Source organism: Carettochelys insculpta, chromosome 3 (assembly GCF_033958435.1).
Source record: "Carettochelys insculpta isolate YL-2023 chromosome 3, ASM3395843v1, whole genome shotgun sequence".
NCBI lineage: Eukaryota > Metazoa > Chordata > Testudines > Carettochelyidae > Carettochelys > Carettochelys insculpta.
Window position 1 is genome coordinate 124933706 of NC_134139.1, and position 18366 is coordinate 124952071.

Sequence of the window (18366 nt, forward strand, 5' to 3'; positions counted from 1 at the left end):
GCACACAGTAGAGATCTCTCTCCTTGCATACATGCTGAACGCTGACCTTTAGGAGAGCACAATAGGAGCTGTCACCTGCAATCTGGTGGCCTTCCTCCCTCAAATCAACAACAAAATTGTTCAGGAAAAATCCCCATCTCCCTAATATTTTATGGTTGCTGTGATATATATTGCATTTCTCCCCAGAATACCAGAACTCAGAGCATGCAATACATGCCCTAACGTAAAGTAATAACAACAACCATCACTAAACAGAGTCAGACTGTTCTCTTTGTTACTGCACATGGGAGGGTCAAATCAGGTCTATTTAGATACAAAAAATAACGGCAACTAAAAAAAAAAAAAAAAAAAAAAAAAAAAAAAAAAAATCACACTTCCCCTTCCATTAAATCAAGGAAAAAGTCAGAGTTCTAGGAAACTGAGGCTATGTCTACACTAAAGGGCTTTGTCAACAAAACCTGGGGAGCTTCCAGATTACCAAGGTTCTGTTGACAGTAAATGGACAGAATGCAGCATGTCTCTTGACAGCCCTACCCTGCGCCCCACAAGGCATAATGGCTCTGTTGATGGAGACTGAAGACAGAAAATTGGTCTGGATGTTTGTGGGGAAGGGGGACCCTCTGTCAACAGAAGGGCTTCTGGGACATCAGGCAGCCCTGCCTCCTCTGCTTCCATTTGGCTGGTTTGCCTATAGAAAGGACAGGCAGCCTGGCCACTCTCTCTCAACAGAGCAGATCACTCTTGCGATACACTTGGCAGTTTAACCATGTTCTGTTCCGATCTGTTCACAATTTCTTCTGACAAAAACTTCTGTTGCTTAATCGCTGTAATCTAGACACAGGCAGAAAGCACAGACCAAGGTGGTGATTCCCCTCAATTATACTGTCTTCACAAAAGCTGACGGGCACCGTCCAGCATAAGAAAACCCTAACTCTGACAGGATTTATTTACACAGGACTGTAGTATTTCTTTTTTCCCAGGTCCCAAAGGCGAGGTGCCGTGAAGGATGAAACACAAAGACAAACAATTGACAGCAGGGGACCAACAGTTCTGAAGACTGAAGGCCCTAGGTTTATTATTCCCACAGCTTTTATAACCAAGTGAGAGCACATTATTATGAGAAAAGCAATCAAATAGAATTCAGTTAGCTCAGCACATCTATCTCTAGTAAAAGCACATCGTTCCTCCCAGTCCTTGAACATGAACTCCTAGAAAACACCTGGTTCAAGCAACACAGCTCCCCCGTGGCTTGCCTCCAAGAGAGCAGATGTTTTGTTTGCAAAACATGTTATGTTGCTTCAGATGCCAAGAGTCCAGCTGGGCCTGGGAGGTATGTAGGAGGGAAAGGCAAAACTCCTTCACAGGACCAACTCTGTACAGTGACAATATTCTAGAAGATAGCTTAAAGGGCTGCCATCAGTGGTCATTGCTTGGGAGCACAGTTCTTCCAGGACAGTTTCTCCCTGGAACAGGACATGACCCATCATCAGCTCAGGAAGTGATCCTCTCAAGAAACCAAAAACATTTAAATATTCTGATTTGAAATACTGCTAAAGAAGCACACATAAACAAACTGCCAAATTCAGATGAAAGACTGAATTTTCATGTAGCTAACGCATGCTTATAAAAAACCCTAACAAAGGCACGAATACTGCAGCTTTGCAACAGTGATTGTTTTGCACTCAATATATAATATCTTAGCAATGTTTATTGTGTCTGAACTGCATTGCAATTTAGAGAGAAAATGACTCAAGGGACCATATTTTCTATGTATTTTACAGCTTGCATATACTCATTATCAAGAAATAGATATAATCAGATGCTTGTTTAAACTTCTGTCATTAGGATCCACATTCCACCAGTGAAATTGTCATGGCTGATAATGGGCTCACTGAAACTAGAAGCAATAGCTGTTAACTAACAATGCTGTAGAGGGGAAAAAAAATCTTAACGTACACTAAGTGTTACCTTTACATTTTCTTGTTTTTTAATGTGTTTTTTTACAAACATTTTTTAAAAACCCTATACATTTTACCTACTATTTACACAGAAGTTGGAAACAATATCACTGAAACATGTCAATTACTTAAACACAATTTTCCTTAGGTACATATATGAAGAGATTTCATTTACTTGTCAGAGGCCATGTTTAGATTATAGCAATTTGTTGACAGAAGTTTTTGTTGCAAGATAACTTCTGACAAACTTCTGTCAAAAGATTGCAGCCAAACTGCCATGAGGATTGCAAGAGCAATCCACTCTGTTGACTGAGCGGCTGGACTGCCCGACCGCTGTCTTTGACAAAATAGACAACTGGAAGCACAGCAGACAGGGCTGCCCCAGTGTCCCGGAAGCCCTGTCTGTTGACAGAGGCCGCCCCCCCAAGATATCAAAACCAGCTTTCTGTCGACAGAGGTTTTATGCCTCATGAGGAGAGGGATAAAAGTGCTCCATTATGTTGCCTTACCATCAACAGAATGTCTTGGGCATCTGGATGCTCACCTGGTTTTGTCGACAAAATGCCAGATTTGTAGACAAAACCCCCTAGTGTAGACATAGCTAAAAATAGGTTGGGCCAGATTCCTTTCCTTTGCTCTCCAGTACTGCATGCTGTGAGGAAAGCAGAAGACTAGAAAAAGAAGTTAAGAAATCTGAACACAGCAGAAATTCAGATGCTACAGTGCATGCTTCCAAGATCGTAAAGAAGACTCTCAATACAAGCTGCTGCTAGATTGGGGGAGGGGGTGCAATAATTTTTGCAGAGGGGCCACTCCCTGAATTTTGGTACCAGTTCTGGGCTGGCTCTGGGCCCCTCAGACGAGGCAGGGCCTTGGGCAGAAGGCTTGGAGCTGGAGGCTACAGAAAGAGACAAAAAGTGAGTATGAAAGAGAAACACTGTGAGAGACGCACTGTGTGGGAATTTTGAGAACACATTCTATAAAACAAACTATTTAAAAGGAAAATCAGTTCAACAATTAATGCTGACCAAGCCAAAATTAATCTCCTAATTTTTGCATTAACTCTCACCCCTATCTGCCACTTCAAACACTGCAAAAGCACAATTAGAATTGAAAATACATGACTCAGCCACACTGTTACTAGTAGCTGGGGGTGTGTGCTAGTGTTTTCCAAAAGACCCCTGTCTATACATGCACGAATCCTACCCATTCTGCAAGGCAACCGCCCTAACTCTTAGAGAGGAAAAAGTTTGGAAAGAATCCTGTGTAGGTTTTTCAAATTAATTCTCTACAGTTTTCCATGAAATATGACTGTCTGCTTACTGTTAAGCTATATCTACACTACAGCAACCTTTTGAAAGAAGTCCTTCCAGAAGATTGCTTCTGAAAAAACTTCTTTTGAAAGTGTATGTCCACACATTTAAAAAAAAAAAAAGATGGAAAGATCGATCCACTCTTGACAGAGAGAGTCCACACAGCACCCGCTGTTTCCAAAAATTGGGCCAGGGGGTCGAAAAATTCAGCACCATGAGGACTGCTCTTTGAAAAAAGGACCCATGGAGTGTCTACACATTTTTTTTTTTTTTTTCCAAAAGACGACTTTGACAGAAGGCGCTCTTCCTGATCTGGGAGCAGAAGAGGGCTCCGGAAGAAGAGCCATGTTCTTTCGATTTCAGATTGAAAGAGCACATTTTGTGTGTAGACTTTCTATGTGTTCTTTTGAAAAAGGACTGAATTTTTTGAAAGAACTTGCTAGTGTAGATGGAGCCTTATAGAACTATTTCTGCAATACTTACTGTAGCAACATAGCAGTGACATTTTGCTATGTTGCTCCCTAAGCAGCTGCTGCTGTTATGGAGAGTGTTGTGTGACCAAAGGCAGCATGCTTTTAATGATACACAAAAATGGTACAATAGACACTAAAAAATTTATAATTCTAACAATGCGATTACTGCAATATTACATTAGCATATGTACTGTACATTTTAAACATGTGCCCACCACCCTGCATTAAGAAAGCAGTGTTAATTAAGTTAACATATAAAAGTATCAAGCCTTATTTTTAAGATCAAACACCAATGACAACAACCACAACCTCTTACTCAAAGATTTTCTGTACTTGCACTTAACTGTAATACTGTGTATGCACTGTAAATTGCCTGGCCAAGAGTGCCTGCTAACCAAATAAACAGTAATGATGTAATAAACCAAATTAAAGTATTATTGCACTTCAAAGTATATTCTATTTATACAGTATCAACTTGTAAATTAATTAATATAAATTCACTCATTTTGGGAGAAAGACAGCTTAAGTTTACTCTGCTTCTTCTCAGTCACAATCTTCTTTTGAAGATGAGATTCAGTGTCCCAAAGAGACCTGTAAAACCTGTCACCAAATCCCTCAAGCTGCAAAAGTGCCGAAGTACGTACAAAGGCTTTAATGGCTTAGAGTTTCTCAGAGGTGGAACTTCATCAAAAGCCTTCTCACTGTCTTGATTATGATACATTTCACCAACACAAGCTTGTTTCTCTGTCCTTGCAGCATCCTGAGCTCTCCAAATACAAGCAAATCCTAATTCATAGTCACTGCAGCTATTAAATCCTCTTTTTCCATGTTGACTGGAAGTGGAACATCAATCATAGGAGTCAAACTCTTCAACATCATCTTGCATACCTTCCACTGGCACTAATCTGCCTTTGCTAGAACTGTTGCAAATTGTTGTCAGCTTTACATCTTACCATTCCTCAGCAACAAAGAGAACGCAATCTACCAAACTCTGAACATCTGCATTGGGATCTACCTCAAACATCATTATCATCATCTGTTCTGCAATTTTTGATGGGTTCACATTCTTGCTCACACCTTGATCCACAAGCTGCATCAAAGATGTAGTGTTAGAAGATAACAATTCAAACTGAATTTAGTGAGAATCGCTCCTTATGGTGCGTGGAGAAGTTATCCAGTAAGGGGTATATTTTATAGCTCTGCAAGAAACACTGACAATCCAGCTTTTTTAGCCAATTGATGAAAACTTCACCAGGCATTCCAGGCATTCACTGAACAGACATAACTGAGGGGGAAGATCAGTGAAGATGAGTGAGGGGGAAGTGCCCCTCTTCTCCATGAACCAGTTAAAGAGAGCCAAGTTGACATCAGGAGATTTTCCTTCATACATACACCTATCTTCATACATACACCTATGATAGCTATTCAATTATCTATTTTCAGATTTAGCCAAAAACTTAAAACTTCCTCATACAAATCTACCTGTGAGGCTTCCACTTGACTGTCACTTGGTTTTGAGTAGCCCCTGGAGTTTGGTAGTCTCAGGATAGTTTCAGTGAAAGACTTCTTGCCATTTCGTCTGTCTGTGCCACAAAAAATAATGCAGTAAACCAACGATGTGATGTCACAGCATCACAAATGTTCCTCTTATACAGCAGCTATGTTGCTGTTACCAATATGTCCAAGGGGACATATTGATCATATGCTTACAAAGATGTTGCTGAAAATGGGTATCTAATGTGTTAGGATTTTCTACTAAAATGTTTGTGAAAAACTTAGTCAGTGTTCAAACATAACCACCATTTTTCAGTTTCAAATCTCAACCTTATGCATTTTTAAAATAAAATCAGGATTTGTAAGTGGTGCCGAGAGTTTATTTCCTTCTAACCATCCAAATCTACGTACCAGCCCAGAAAAAAGAATAAAACACAATGAAAATCTAAATCTATATCCTGAATCACGTGACATTTAATTAAAACATGTTGATGGAAGTTTAAGCAAGGTACTAAAACTCTTTCCTATTCACCACTGGTGAATAAACAAGGTTTTCCCTGCCAGTGGGGACGTACCTAATTTTCTACTGAAAACAAGTTTTCATCTGAAAATGAGTATATTTCTACCTCTGAGAGTTGGGGAGACAGCCTTTCACATGTGCAGTGCTGTCTTCCTGAGTCTGCAGACTATTGCACTAACTGCCCAAGCAGGAAAGAGCTGAAAAAAAGAGCTCTGTATAAGCTTGAAAGCTTGTCTCTCTCACCTTGTCTTTTTTCGCACTAGGATCAACACAGCTACAGTAACACCAAGCACTAATATGACCCATCATTTCAAAGATGCCATTAATCATCATACAGGTAACAGAACCACGGCACGTTCACTATTTTTGCTGCTTGGGTAAGCTATAAACAGGAGCAGAAGAAAACAATGAAGCTATGCACAGGGAAGGAATATCTAGAAAATGAAAATTATCTGAGGGACAGAATCAAATCTTCCTCACAGACCATCCCCAAGAGTCTAGTGATGCCTCTGGACTGAGTCAGAAGCCCCTCCCTTCTGTAATACATAGGCTTCTTAACAAAGGCAACTGTTCTTTGCAAATAACTCTGATTTCAGATCCTACAAACTTGCTCACCAAACATATCTTACCGGATGCTTAGCCATGGAAAGAAACATGTATGACACCTACAGAATGATAATAACTTGTCAAGATTCATAACGATTGCAATATGCATTATAAGGAGTATTTACAGAATAATATATTAAGATTGAAAGTATGCTTTATGGAATTGGAGTAGAAATTAGTGGCTCGGTAATAATATATGCCTGAGGAAACCCCTTGAAGAGCAGATATTTTTCATTAAAATTTGCCTCCTTGTTCTGATGAAAACACCACCACAAACACAGCTTGTTTCCCCCTTGTTTATACATGTACTTTCTAAAGAGGAAAAAAGGCACATGTTCACACTGTTGTAAAACAAAGTAAAATGACAAACTTTTTCCCGTACAGATTAGCAGAGGAAGCAGAAAATGAGCTAACAAAGAACACATTCTGCATGCCAACAAAGAAATTAGTAAGCAAACAAGTCAAACTATAAAGGCATAATAAAGTGGACACAAGACAGAAATCAACACAAATCGCAAGTGAGATTTTGTGACACTGGGTGGTGGAAGAAGGTGAACCAGAAGACAACCTTAAGCAACTTATTAAGAACTATTATTTTTAATTTATTTTAACAACTCTTAGTAAACCATGTTTTAGATGACAACAAATGTATGATGTTTCTTTAGTTTAAAATGTCTGTACAATATTGTTTGAGACTAAATGCAACACCAACCAACCAATCAACCAACGGATGGTCTAGTCCTGCCACAAGTGCAGGGGACTGAACTAAATGAGCCCCTTCTAGTTCTGGGAGTCAAATATGGATTAAAAAAATGGTATAAATACAATCAACTCCTTCATATCAACCAGAACTCTCAAATAACTGGCATTTTAACAATAAGTAAATTAAGTTATGTTTTCTATAAGTGTAGTATCGTGAAAGTAAATACAAATAAATACAGCAAATACAGTACAAATTTACATGTACAATACTATTGTTGATAAAGTATTCTGCATACATTTTTGTTTCTTAATATCTAGTCTTGTTTTTCTTTAGTGCTATGCATTGCTAAGTACCATCATCATCAACCATGCTCTCAGCACCCGTTGGTGTCCAATGTCTCCTTCACTATTTCCTTCCATCTTTCCTTGTCCAGTGCAGAGTGGCTTAGTTTCTGTAGATTAGCTCTGCACCAATCTACTATATCATCTACTCATCCTCTGGTGCAGGGGGTCTGCCTCTCCTATTCGAGCTGTCCATTATGCCGAATACCAGGGTGTACTTTTCACTCAATGTTCATTCTGCAGATATGCCCGAATAGCTGTAGCTTCCTTTGTATAACCTTCTGCAATAGGTTCTCTTTCGGCTGTATCTTCCTCTATAATTTCTCATTAGTGACCTTCTGCATCCATCCTATTCTCAGGATCTTTCTATAACAATTCCTCTCAAACATCAATATCCTTCTCTTCGAATTTTTTATCATCACCCATGTCTCATGTCCGTACAACATGCTGCTGAATACACACATTTTCAAGATGATCAGCTTTGTTCCTAATCTCATTGCTTTTGCTTTTGCGGATCTAATCCATTGCCTTCAAACTCGCTCTCTTTCACTATTCTTGTCGCTATTTCCCTCTTACAAGCTACAATCATATGTCATGTTGTTCCCCAGATGTGAACTTCTCTACATTCTCTAGCTCAAGCCCATCTACACTGATGTTCCTTCCTATCTCCTGATCTCTAAATACCATGATCTTCATTTTGTCACTGCTCACAATCAGTCCATACCCCTTCCCTTCCTTGTTTAGTGCCTGCACCATTCTCAACAGCTCCTCTTCATCTTGCTCAATAACTACATCATCTGCAAACCTCAAGTTGTTAATTCTCATTCTGTGCATCAATATCCCTTTTACCCCTTCCCTGATCATTTCCATCTCTCTCTCTAGGTGCTTCAGGAGATCCGATATTGCTCGGTATCTTCATCGTCTTCTAACTCTACTTGTTCTCTATTATCCGGAATATTTGAATATCTGGCAACGTCCCAGTCACAGGGCAGTGGATATGAAAGATTTAACTGTAGGAAGTTTTTAAAAGCCTCTGAAAACAGACCAAGCTCTTCAGCCCTACAAATATTTCTACAGGAAATTTCTACTTACCTATATTTTTAGTCATGTCTATACAATAAAGTATGACTATTTTACAAGTTTAAACATAAAATCAGAAATAAAAATATACGCGAGAAAACCTTAGAGAGATACAAATAGTGTCTTAAAACTTCGCTGCAGCTAAAATAAAGTCTGATTCAAAAAACAATAAAAGATGGACCTTTGACCCTTGGCAAATGTTCTTGAAAAAAGTAAAATGGTAACGATAAAAATCACAACTTTCCCAAATGTTGCGTGGTATCCCACAAAATTTGCATTCCTTTTGCACAAGCTGCAAAATGTTATGGCTGTTCTTTCATTTGGAACTGGAAGAACACAAATAGGCACCCCCAGAGACAATAAAAAAACCCAGCTAATACCATGATAAACAAAAACTACTAAAAATAAAGGAAAACAGCAATTTAATTCTACATAGTAAATTTTCAAAGCTGTACTACGTCAACATTCCGTTGTAAATTTTTGAAAGAACAGCTGTAGCCCTTTGTTCAGCTTAACCAACACTTCAGAGTCACAGAAACCTTCCTTTCCACGATATCTGTAACTTTGAGGTTCTATTGCAGCAGCAGGCAAATATTAGCCCATGGGTGGGATCGGATTCCCCAGGGTTAGCCCAATGGGCCACCACTGCTGTATTTACCTGTGCTCCTGCTGGTACGGGTGATTGCAGCTCTTCTTGTCACCGGATCGCTCTTCTCTACTAAGGGACCTGTGCCACTTACCACAGTTTCCCACAGCTCTCACTGATCTGCAGCCAACAGAAGCCGCAAGTGCCTGTACCTGTGGAAGCACATGTAAATATAGTGGTGGTGGCCCACCAGGAGCTAACCATGGCAAACTGCTACAGTCTTATTGCCCACTCCTGTTCTACTATATAATTTTGTTGTTTAGGCCTATGGAAAATCTGCACCTCTAAGCGATACAGTTATACTGAGTGAACTCTTGAGCTTCCCCCATATCAACATAGTTAATGCCTCTTGGGGAGATGGCAAATGTATGTCAATGGGAGAAGCTCTCTATCGGTGTAGACAGGGCAACCAAAATGGCAAGAGCAGCCATTTTTTAAAATTTGATTAAAAAAAACAAACAAACTATAATTTAAGAGCCACAATGCATGCGAATATGAGATGGTCCATAATAAATAACAACATCAAACAATACTTTTCTGATCCTTATTTTAAGAACAGAGCACACACCGTGATTTGTAATGTGATACAGGTTTACTGCAGGACATTCACAAACTTTTTACATATTCTATTTCCTTACACTTTAAGTGTGTGTTTGTACTACTATCATCCTGACTTTCACTCTCAAACCCACTTTAATTGAGCCAATTTTACTTCATGTTTCATTTTAGTTTTCTTTCTTAGAATGCATGTTCCCTTTCACAACTGGAATGCCACAAGCTCCCTTGTTCTTTTTAAAATCAAGGACTTTATTAGCAACGTGATCAAAACACAGATAGAGTATCATATTGCAGAGTGCACTGCTCTTATAAAAAGAGGAGTTATGCAACATTTTGAGATCACATATTGTTTGCTATTTAGATATGAGTTGTTCATCGTTGGGCTTTTAGACATTCACCATTTATCAAGAATAATCAGGAGGATTTTTTTACTTGGTAATTATAGTGTTGGGAGCTACAAAGAAGTCTTTAAAGAGCCATACCTGGCAGACCCCTGGTGATGTCTTCACTAAGTATTACAGCAGTGCTGCTGCAGTCCTGTACATGTAGACAAGTTCTCAGTATCACAAAATAGCTGAATCCACACTGCATTACTAGCTTAATGGGTAGTAGCACTTGATCTTCAATTCATACCCAACGATGAGCCAACTTGCTTAAATTTTAGGCACCATCTTACTTGAACCAGGAGTTTGTGTGGCAACAGAAGTCAGACTGAGGCAACATTCAAGATACTGCAGTGATAGCACAAAGCATAAGAACAAGCCCTATGTTTCAAAATTATGAGAAACTACACATTTTATTTACTTTGTGCAGTTACGAGCATAGGCATTTCATACAGAACAGTCAGCCCATTTGCTTATGATGGTCTTTTATAGAACAAGAAGGGACAGAAAAACTCTTTTTAAAGCAATATACAGTTGCAGAACCTCCAACATTGGCAGTTGTAACCCCTCAAAAGATTTAGAACTTGTAACTACTTCCAAGTTGTATTAAGCTGGCTAGATTTCTAGTTGATGCATTCCCTTCAGCAAGACAGTTTAAAAATACACCCCAAATCAATTTATTTTCTGGATTTTAAATAGCAGAATGGTTTTAGAATTATATCATCTTCCACAGAAACTAATGAACGGTTTCTAACACAAAGGAGTCTTTATAATATCTGCCTTCAAATGCCAGCAAAAGATATTTTCTGTCAGGGGTTTCAAACCCACAGCCTGGGGGCCCATCTGCAGCCTGCACTGGGCTTCTGGCATTTGAGTCCCTGTGGCCCTTGGGTGGAAGTCCCTATGCTTCCCCAAATCCTGCTCCTGCTTTGCCCCCACTTCCCATGCCATCGCTTCCTGCCTTTTGCTCTGCCCCACATCATAATCATTCACTCATGTCCTCTACCCTGAGATTTGGAAATGGTAGCAGAGGTCCAGTTCCTCACAGCTCCTCCTACCATGGTGAGTGCAGAGGGGCCTGACCCTTGCAGCCATCCCCAGCCTACCCAGGTTCACACAGGCTAACCTGACTGGGGGGAGGGGAGGACCATCCCTCCATAAGACAGTTGGGGTGGTTGCCGCAGAGCCTCCCAAAAGCACAGGGCCCAGGAAGTCTCTGCACACACCTCTCCTGGGCCACATGAACATGCCAGCAATGGCACAGAGCTAGCCCCTGGAAGCCTCTCTAACCCCATTGCACTAAGAATGGTGCTGCCAAGGAGCCCCAGGAAAGTTTTAAATCATCTGAGGGTGGTGATGGGGTGAATGGGCTGGAAACTATAGGTGGGGCTGGAAGAAGCATGGGGGGAATGAAAACCTCTCAGGGATCTGCCAAAGACGGGTGCCTATTGGTCCACTAGGAAGATTTGAGGACAGACACTGGCCCAAAGGTAAACTGAGTTTGAGGCCCCCCTCCCCCTGTCCCAGTATGACTGAGGTAATATTTCCATTAGGCTGACTTCCAATAGTGAAAAAGACAAGCCATCAAGTTACACAGAGACCTCAAAAAGAAGTCTGTATAGGACAAAAAACTCCTCTTTCACCAAGAGAACCTATCTAATAAAAGATGTTACCTTATCTACCTTATTGCTCTAATATTCTGGGGCCAAGGTTCAACATGAAGTTTTGATAAATTGATACTGACAATAGCAGCACCTTCAGTTATAAACAGAACTCAGTTCAAATATAATTATAGCATTAGTTTATTGGCAAAGATAGCCTCTGTTGTTGCACAACAAGCTCGACTAAGAACCGAATCTCATAAAATAGTAAAGTGTGTAACAGAAGTACCTCAGGATGTTTACCCTTATTGCTGTGGAATACTGTGGTGTTTTAAAGCAGTTCTCCTTCAAATTATACCACAAAAAACTCTCTTTTGATGTGATGCTTAATAGCCTACTCAAATTATCTCCTATTATGCTGACCAATGCTATCATGTTGTTTTCTTGCACTTTCCTATTACCTGTTGGCTCTTATTTTATACCTAGACGATAAACTTCCAGGGAAGGACTGTATTTTTGTTATGTGTGCACCACTATTAATAAATGCCCCACAGTAGGGTAGCAAACGGGGGGGGGGGGGGGTGCTTAGGCCACGGGAGACTAAACCTCTCCAAAGCCAGGACCTTGCTTCACCCACGCTCCACCCTCCCTCCAGCCGCTGTTCGGAAGCTCGGGCTTCACAGGCCCTTGGCCACTCGGTCGGGGCGAGGGGAGGGTCATGCGTGACCCATGACACAGCCTCCCGCTGTTCCCGAACCCGGGACCCACACTGCATAGACCCTGCAGTCTCCTCGCCAGTTCCCGGGAGCACATCCCCCCCCCGACACGACACTGTACGCAGGAGGGGCAGGGGCGGAGCCGGTGGGGGGAGGTGGCGCGGTTACTCACAGCTCTGGTCTCGTACAGTACCAGCTTCTGCACACAGCGGATAATCGGCACCGCCGCCGCCACGGGCATGGCGATAGCAGAGCGGACTGGGGGCCGCCTCAGGGCGAATGGGGAGGGGGGGAGCACGGGCAGGGAGCGGACGTTTAACGGACGTGTAGCAGAGGGTTCCCGGAGCCAGCCAACCAGCCGCGCCGCGGCGCGCGGGGACTCCACCACCAGGGAGAGCGACAAAGGGTCCTAGTGACGACAGAGGCGGGCTGGACTTTAAGGAGCCGGCACAGGGGAGCAGGGGGGCGCAGATGGTCACTTCCCCACTCCCGAACTCAGGAAGCCGGACGTGCGACTGGCACAACGCGCCAGCGCGGCCCCGGGGAGCCTATCAGAGAGCGTCGGGGTGTCGCGCCTCCGTCACGTGACGGAAGGACCCCCCGGCCGACGCCGCGGCGGCCATTGCAGGGGTGGGTGCTGGGTGGGCTGGGACAATGAGGCGGCTGACGCCGTCAGAGGGAAGTACTGGCAATGAAGCCGCAAACAGCGGGTCAGGGAAGGGATGTCAATGGCTACATAGGGGCGGGATCCCATCTCCCACGCTCCGGCATCAGGGAAAGTTCCGCGACCAGCCCCTTCTCCTCTCTCCTTAGCCTGTCAGGGAGACGCTACGCCTACAACTCCAGCCAGAGCGGGTAGGCGCGCGCGGCTGGCGCGCTGATTGGTCGCAGGGCGGGGCTGGCCGGTTGCTAAGGGATACGACGCTACACAAATCAGTGCTCCAGAGTGAGCCCCGCGAGACCGGCGCAAGGGAGACGGAGGTGCTGGTTCGGTGCCTTCCCTGCGCAGTGTAAGTGATGCCCCCCGGGCCCGCGCCACGAGTTCCCCGACTCCCCCCGCAGCCGCCGGCCGGAGCCCGCGCTGATCCGTGTGGACTCCGTGGCCCCGGCGGAACGTGACCGGGCCTCCCGGAGAGAGACCGAGGCCGCCAGCCCCAGGCCACCCGCGTGACGCTTACTGGTCGCCCCCAGCATGACTCTCCGTCAGCAGGAGAGACGGCAGCTGGTTCCTTCCTCCCAGTCCGAGGCCAAAATGTTTTGCACCACAGCGAATTCTTAGACATTTCAGCAAACGGATGTGATAAGAATTTAGGTGATTGATTAATTGAATCAGTGAAACCAAGAGCAGGTGGTACGGGGTGAAATATTCTTTGGTCACTCCAACTGTCAGGTCTTCCTGTACAGAAGGCGCTGGGACAAGTCATTCCAAAGCCTCATCAGACTCCGCTGCCCAGCTGCTGCAATGGGATGATTCAGTTAATGTACAAGCAAACCAACCAGACCATTTTCTGCCCACGTTTTTTATTTCCCGAGAATCTAAGTGTGCTGCATTTACAACAACGAACAAAACAAACAGACCTTCTCTGTTGCCAGAAGAGAAAACACTAAATAAATCGTGTTAAAGCCTTGTGGTACATTGGTGTAGCAAGAGGGTGCAAGTGGGTAGCAGGACCGGTTGGGGTGTGTGTGATATTATATAGGGGGGTACAGCACAATTGTCTGCTGGGTATTAGGCTCATCTAGCTCACTGAAAATGTTGAAATATGTTATTGTTTTTATGTATATGTATTCACATTTATATACAGATTAATTTTTTTTTTTTTACATTTTGCATACTTATTTTTTTACCATGCTGAACTTTTTTTCCCCATATGATCATAACAGCAATTTCCATTGGTTTAGAGTACATTAGACAGGTTGGGGCGCCTTGCTAATTACAGGGTCGAAAAGTGTGGCCCAACCTAAAAAGTTTGCTCACCCCTGGTGGAGCAGCCTGAGTACAGCATTGCTCTTTGATGGACTAACCAGCTGCTTGTCTGCCTTTTTTCCTGTGAAGTTTGCAGCCTCTGAGATGATGCTTTATCTTTGTGCTAGCAGAGGGGGAAACGAGTAGGGTCTGCAAGAGACACTGTAGTGATTGCACCTCATTATAAGACTCTTCAGCAGAGGATGTGAGGCCTGTTGCAGAATTCAAGTGAGCTGGGGGACCTGTAGGAAGATTATAGGGGAAGATCTGAGACTTTTTTCACCTTGTACATTATGAATATTCCCATTAATATTGATAGGCTACTCACTCTCTCTAAACTTAAGTATGTAAGTCTTTGCAGAATCAGGGCCCAATTTTGGAGGCAGAAAGTAAAGTTTTAAGGATAGTGAAGACCAAGATGTAACAGAAATGGGGGAGAAGAAAAGGGATCTTGTTTGAAGATTATGAGAAAAAACTGTAGCCATGTTTGAGATAAGGAAGTGAAGAGGAGGAAGTCTATCAAAATCTAGAGAGATGCTCAGGGCACTATTTCAGATTTTGATAGGGAGGGCAACCTTAGCCTGGATTCCAAGGCCTACTCAGGCACCTGAAAACTAGTTTTTTGCAGGTAATGGGGGAGGGACACAACTAAAATTAATACTCAAAGAGGGGGCTCATCTCAAAAAGTTTGACGTCTGACCAGGGTGCAGGAAGGGGCACTTACGGGCTCTGTACAGGCAGGAGTGTTGCTCAGGGTGGAGGAAGGAGCTGTACCAGAGGGGATGCTGCTGCGATTGGGGTCACTATGTGCTCTATTCCTGTCTGGAACAAGGGGCACATTCTGCTGGCTCTGCTACTTGATAGGAAGGGGGACACCCCAATGTCAAACCTGTGCCAAGCTCTCAGAGAAGATAAGGAGTCAGGCTTACAGTGCAGTGTGACCAGCAGTGCTTCTGTGCTGGTATGGTATAGGGGACAGCAAAGCAGGGCAGCAGGGGAAGGTTGGGCAGCACACATCTTCCCCTCTGGTGCTAACTTTACCAGATACAAAATGAGGTACAAAAACTTAGGGTAGTTTTCCCTTCCCTCCTTCCTAAACAGCATCCCTGTAAGGGGATCAATGAAGGCTCTGAACATCTCTATTTTCGTGAAGTATCAGAGGGGTAGTCAAGTTAGTCTGTATCTTCAAAAACAACAAGAAGTTCTGTGGCACCTTATAGACTAACAGATACTTTGGAGCATTAAGCTTTTGTGAGCAAAGACTCACTTCATCAGATGCATGAGTTGGGGAAGGGTTTCGGAGGAGTGTTTTTAGAGGGAGTCTCCGTCAAGGGGAGAGTTGATAGGCTCTGTTCAGTCACAGAGGATGTGGCCCATTATCAGCAAGTAACGTGGAGTTGTGAAAATCAAGAGAGGAGTAATCAGGTCAGTTCAGTCGGGGAAAGTGTAGCCCATTATCAGTAGCTAATGTGGCGGTGTGAACATCAAGAGCAGAGAAACTGCTTTTGTAATTGGTCAACCACTCCCAGTCTCTGTTCAATCCTTGGTTGATGGTATAAAATTTGCAAATGAGTTGCAGCTCCATGGTTTCTCTTTGGAGTTTATTTTTGAAGTTTTTTTGTTGTAGGACTGCTACTTTTAAATCTGTTACAGAGTGTCCGGGGAGGTTGAAGTGTTCTCCTATGGGTTTTTGTATGTTAGTGTTCTTGATGTCTGATTTATGTCCATTTATTCTTTTATGCAGAGACTGTCCAGTTTGGCCAATGTAGATTGCAGTGGGGCATTGTTGGCACATGTTGGCATATATTATGTTAGTAGATGTGCAGGTGAAAGAGCCCCTGAGGGTGTGGTTGATGTTGTTAGGTCCTGTGATGATACTGCTGTTGTAGATGTGTGACCAGAGTTGGCAGCGAGGTTTGTTGCAGGGATCGGTTCCAGGTTTAGAGTCACTGTGTTGTGGTCTATAGCTGCTGGTGAGAATTTGTTTAAAGTTGGCAGGCTGTCTGTAGGCGAAAACAGGCCGACCTTCCAAGGTCTGTGAGAGTGAAGGATCATTGTCCAGGATGGGTTGTAGATCACTGATGATGCGCTGGAGAGGCTTTAGCTGTGGGCTGTATGTCGTGGCCAGTGGCGTTCTCTCGTTTTCCTTGTTGGGCCTGTCTTGTAGCAGGTGACTTCTGGGTACACGTCTGGCTCTGTCAATCTGTTTCTTCACTTCTTTAGGTGGGTATTGTAGTTTCAGAAAAGCTTGATAAAGGTCTTGCAGGTCTTGTAGATGTTTGTCTCTGTCTGAGGGATTGGAGCAAATGTGGTTATACCTTAGTGCCTAGCTGTATGCAATGCATCATGTAAGTGTGCCCTTGATAGAAGCTGGAGGCAGGTAGGTAAGCATGGCAATCTGTGGGTTTCTGGTATAGGGTAGTGGTTATGTGACCATCACTTATTTGTACAGTAGTATCCAGGAAGTGGCTCTCTTGTGTGCACTGGTCCAGGCTGAGGATGATGATGGGGTGGAAACTGTTGAAATCATGATGGAACTCTTCAAGAGCCTCTTTCCCATGGGTCCAAATGATGATGTCATCAGAGTAGTGCAGGTAGAGGAGGGCCACTAAGGGACGAGAGCTGAGGAAGCATTGTTCCAGGTCACCCATAAAAATGTTGGCATGCTGTGTGGCCATGTGGGTGCCCATAGCAGTGCCGCTAATTTAAAGGTATAAATTGCCCTCAAATCTGAAATACTTGTGGATGAGGACAAAGCCACAAAGCTCCGCCATCATTTGTGCCTTGGTCTCATTAGGGATATTGTTCCTAACAGCTTGAAGTCCACCTTCATGTGGGATATTGGTGTAAAGGGCCTCTATATCCTGAAGTTATTCCTTGCCCCTGCATATGGTCAATAGTTATGTTTGCTCTGTCAATATCCATTTGTTAGTAATGTGATCTATTATTATTTTCTGTTTGCTTATTCATGCTTAAACCACTATGGCTGGCGTTATATAAATAACCGTATTTTTCCCCCCCAATTTAGTGTATTTTATTTATGGCTTCAGCAGCGAAAAAACAAGATTATCCATTTGTGGATATATTTGATGAAGATGAAGGTGAAAAATCCTTTCTGTTGTCAAAACCTACCTGCTTAATTATCCTTGGAAAGCCAGTAAGATGTCCAAGTTCTACATTTTAATTTGAACTTCTAGTCAAAATTATTTTCACTCAAATAGGTTTGGCACAGGTTATATATTTTCTTTAAACATAGCTTAGTAAAGCAGTCAAAGTTCTTCTAGGATCTGATGTTGCATTATTTTTTCCATTCCAAAATGCAATGGAGATCAATAATAATCTTCGGACTGACGGATGAAAGAGGCTTATTCAGCAAGGTGCCGAATGCCATTTGCTTTCATTAAAATTGGTCACCTGCTAGCTCCTTAAATGGGATGTGGATAATCGGGGAAAATTGCTTTAATAAAATAAAACTAAGGGAATAAGGATTTTTACATTACATTGAATGAGTGTTCTGTTATCTTAATATTACCCTTGCTCAGCCTCTTCTGGTAGGGTTGTGGTTTTTTGGGCAGCGCCCGGGGGTGGAGGTGGGAACGACTGATTGACTTGTCAGTTACAATTAGAGGTGTTAGTACTGTGACTAAAGGTCACAGATTTCTCCAAGACTTTCTTCTGCTTCTCACAATGGCAGACAAAATGTTTGTTTTACGTTCATCATGGCTTAGTATTTAAAACATATGATTAATAACAAATTATAACAAATATTAGTAATAGGCAAAAATTCAATTCAATAAACTAAGTTTCAGAAATATAATATTGACTACTATATATATCTTCTTTGTTTAAATGAAATAGCCTTTTAATCATGAAGAACTGGATTAAGATACTTATTAAGAGGGTAGTATTGTATTATTGTTGCAATTTAAGGGCTCTTTTTATCTGGCCTCGTGGACTAAAATAATTTAATTAAAAAGTTACAATTACTTGTGTTTCCTATGAGCCACA

The 18366-nt window shown here is 42.6% G+C and overlaps 2 protein-coding genes across 2 annotated transcripts in view; one reads left to right on the forward strand and one right to left on the reverse strand.

The window, feature by feature from the left end:
* Positions 1 to 12883, reverse strand: part of FIG4 (FIG4 phosphoinositide 5-phosphatase) — a 118575-nt gene extending 105692 nt beyond the window's left edge. Inside the window, exon 1 of the mRNA XM_074990763.1 lies at positions 12565 to 12883. Coding sequence (XP_074846864.1) covers positions 12565 to 12633 — 69 coding nt within the window. The 5' untranslated portion in view covers positions 12634 to 12883. The remainder of the gene's footprint in view (positions 1 to 12564) is intronic.
* Positions 12884 to 15990: 3107 nt separating this feature from the next.
* Positions 15991 to 18366, forward strand: part of AK9 (adenylate kinase 9) — a 153211-nt gene continuing 150835 nt past the window's right edge. Inside the window, exon 1 of the mRNA XM_074989121.1 lies at positions 15991 to 17515. Coding sequence (XP_074845222.1) covers positions 17399 to 17515 — 117 coding nt within the window. The 5' untranslated portion in view covers positions 15991 to 17398. The remainder of the gene's footprint in view (positions 17516 to 18366) is intronic.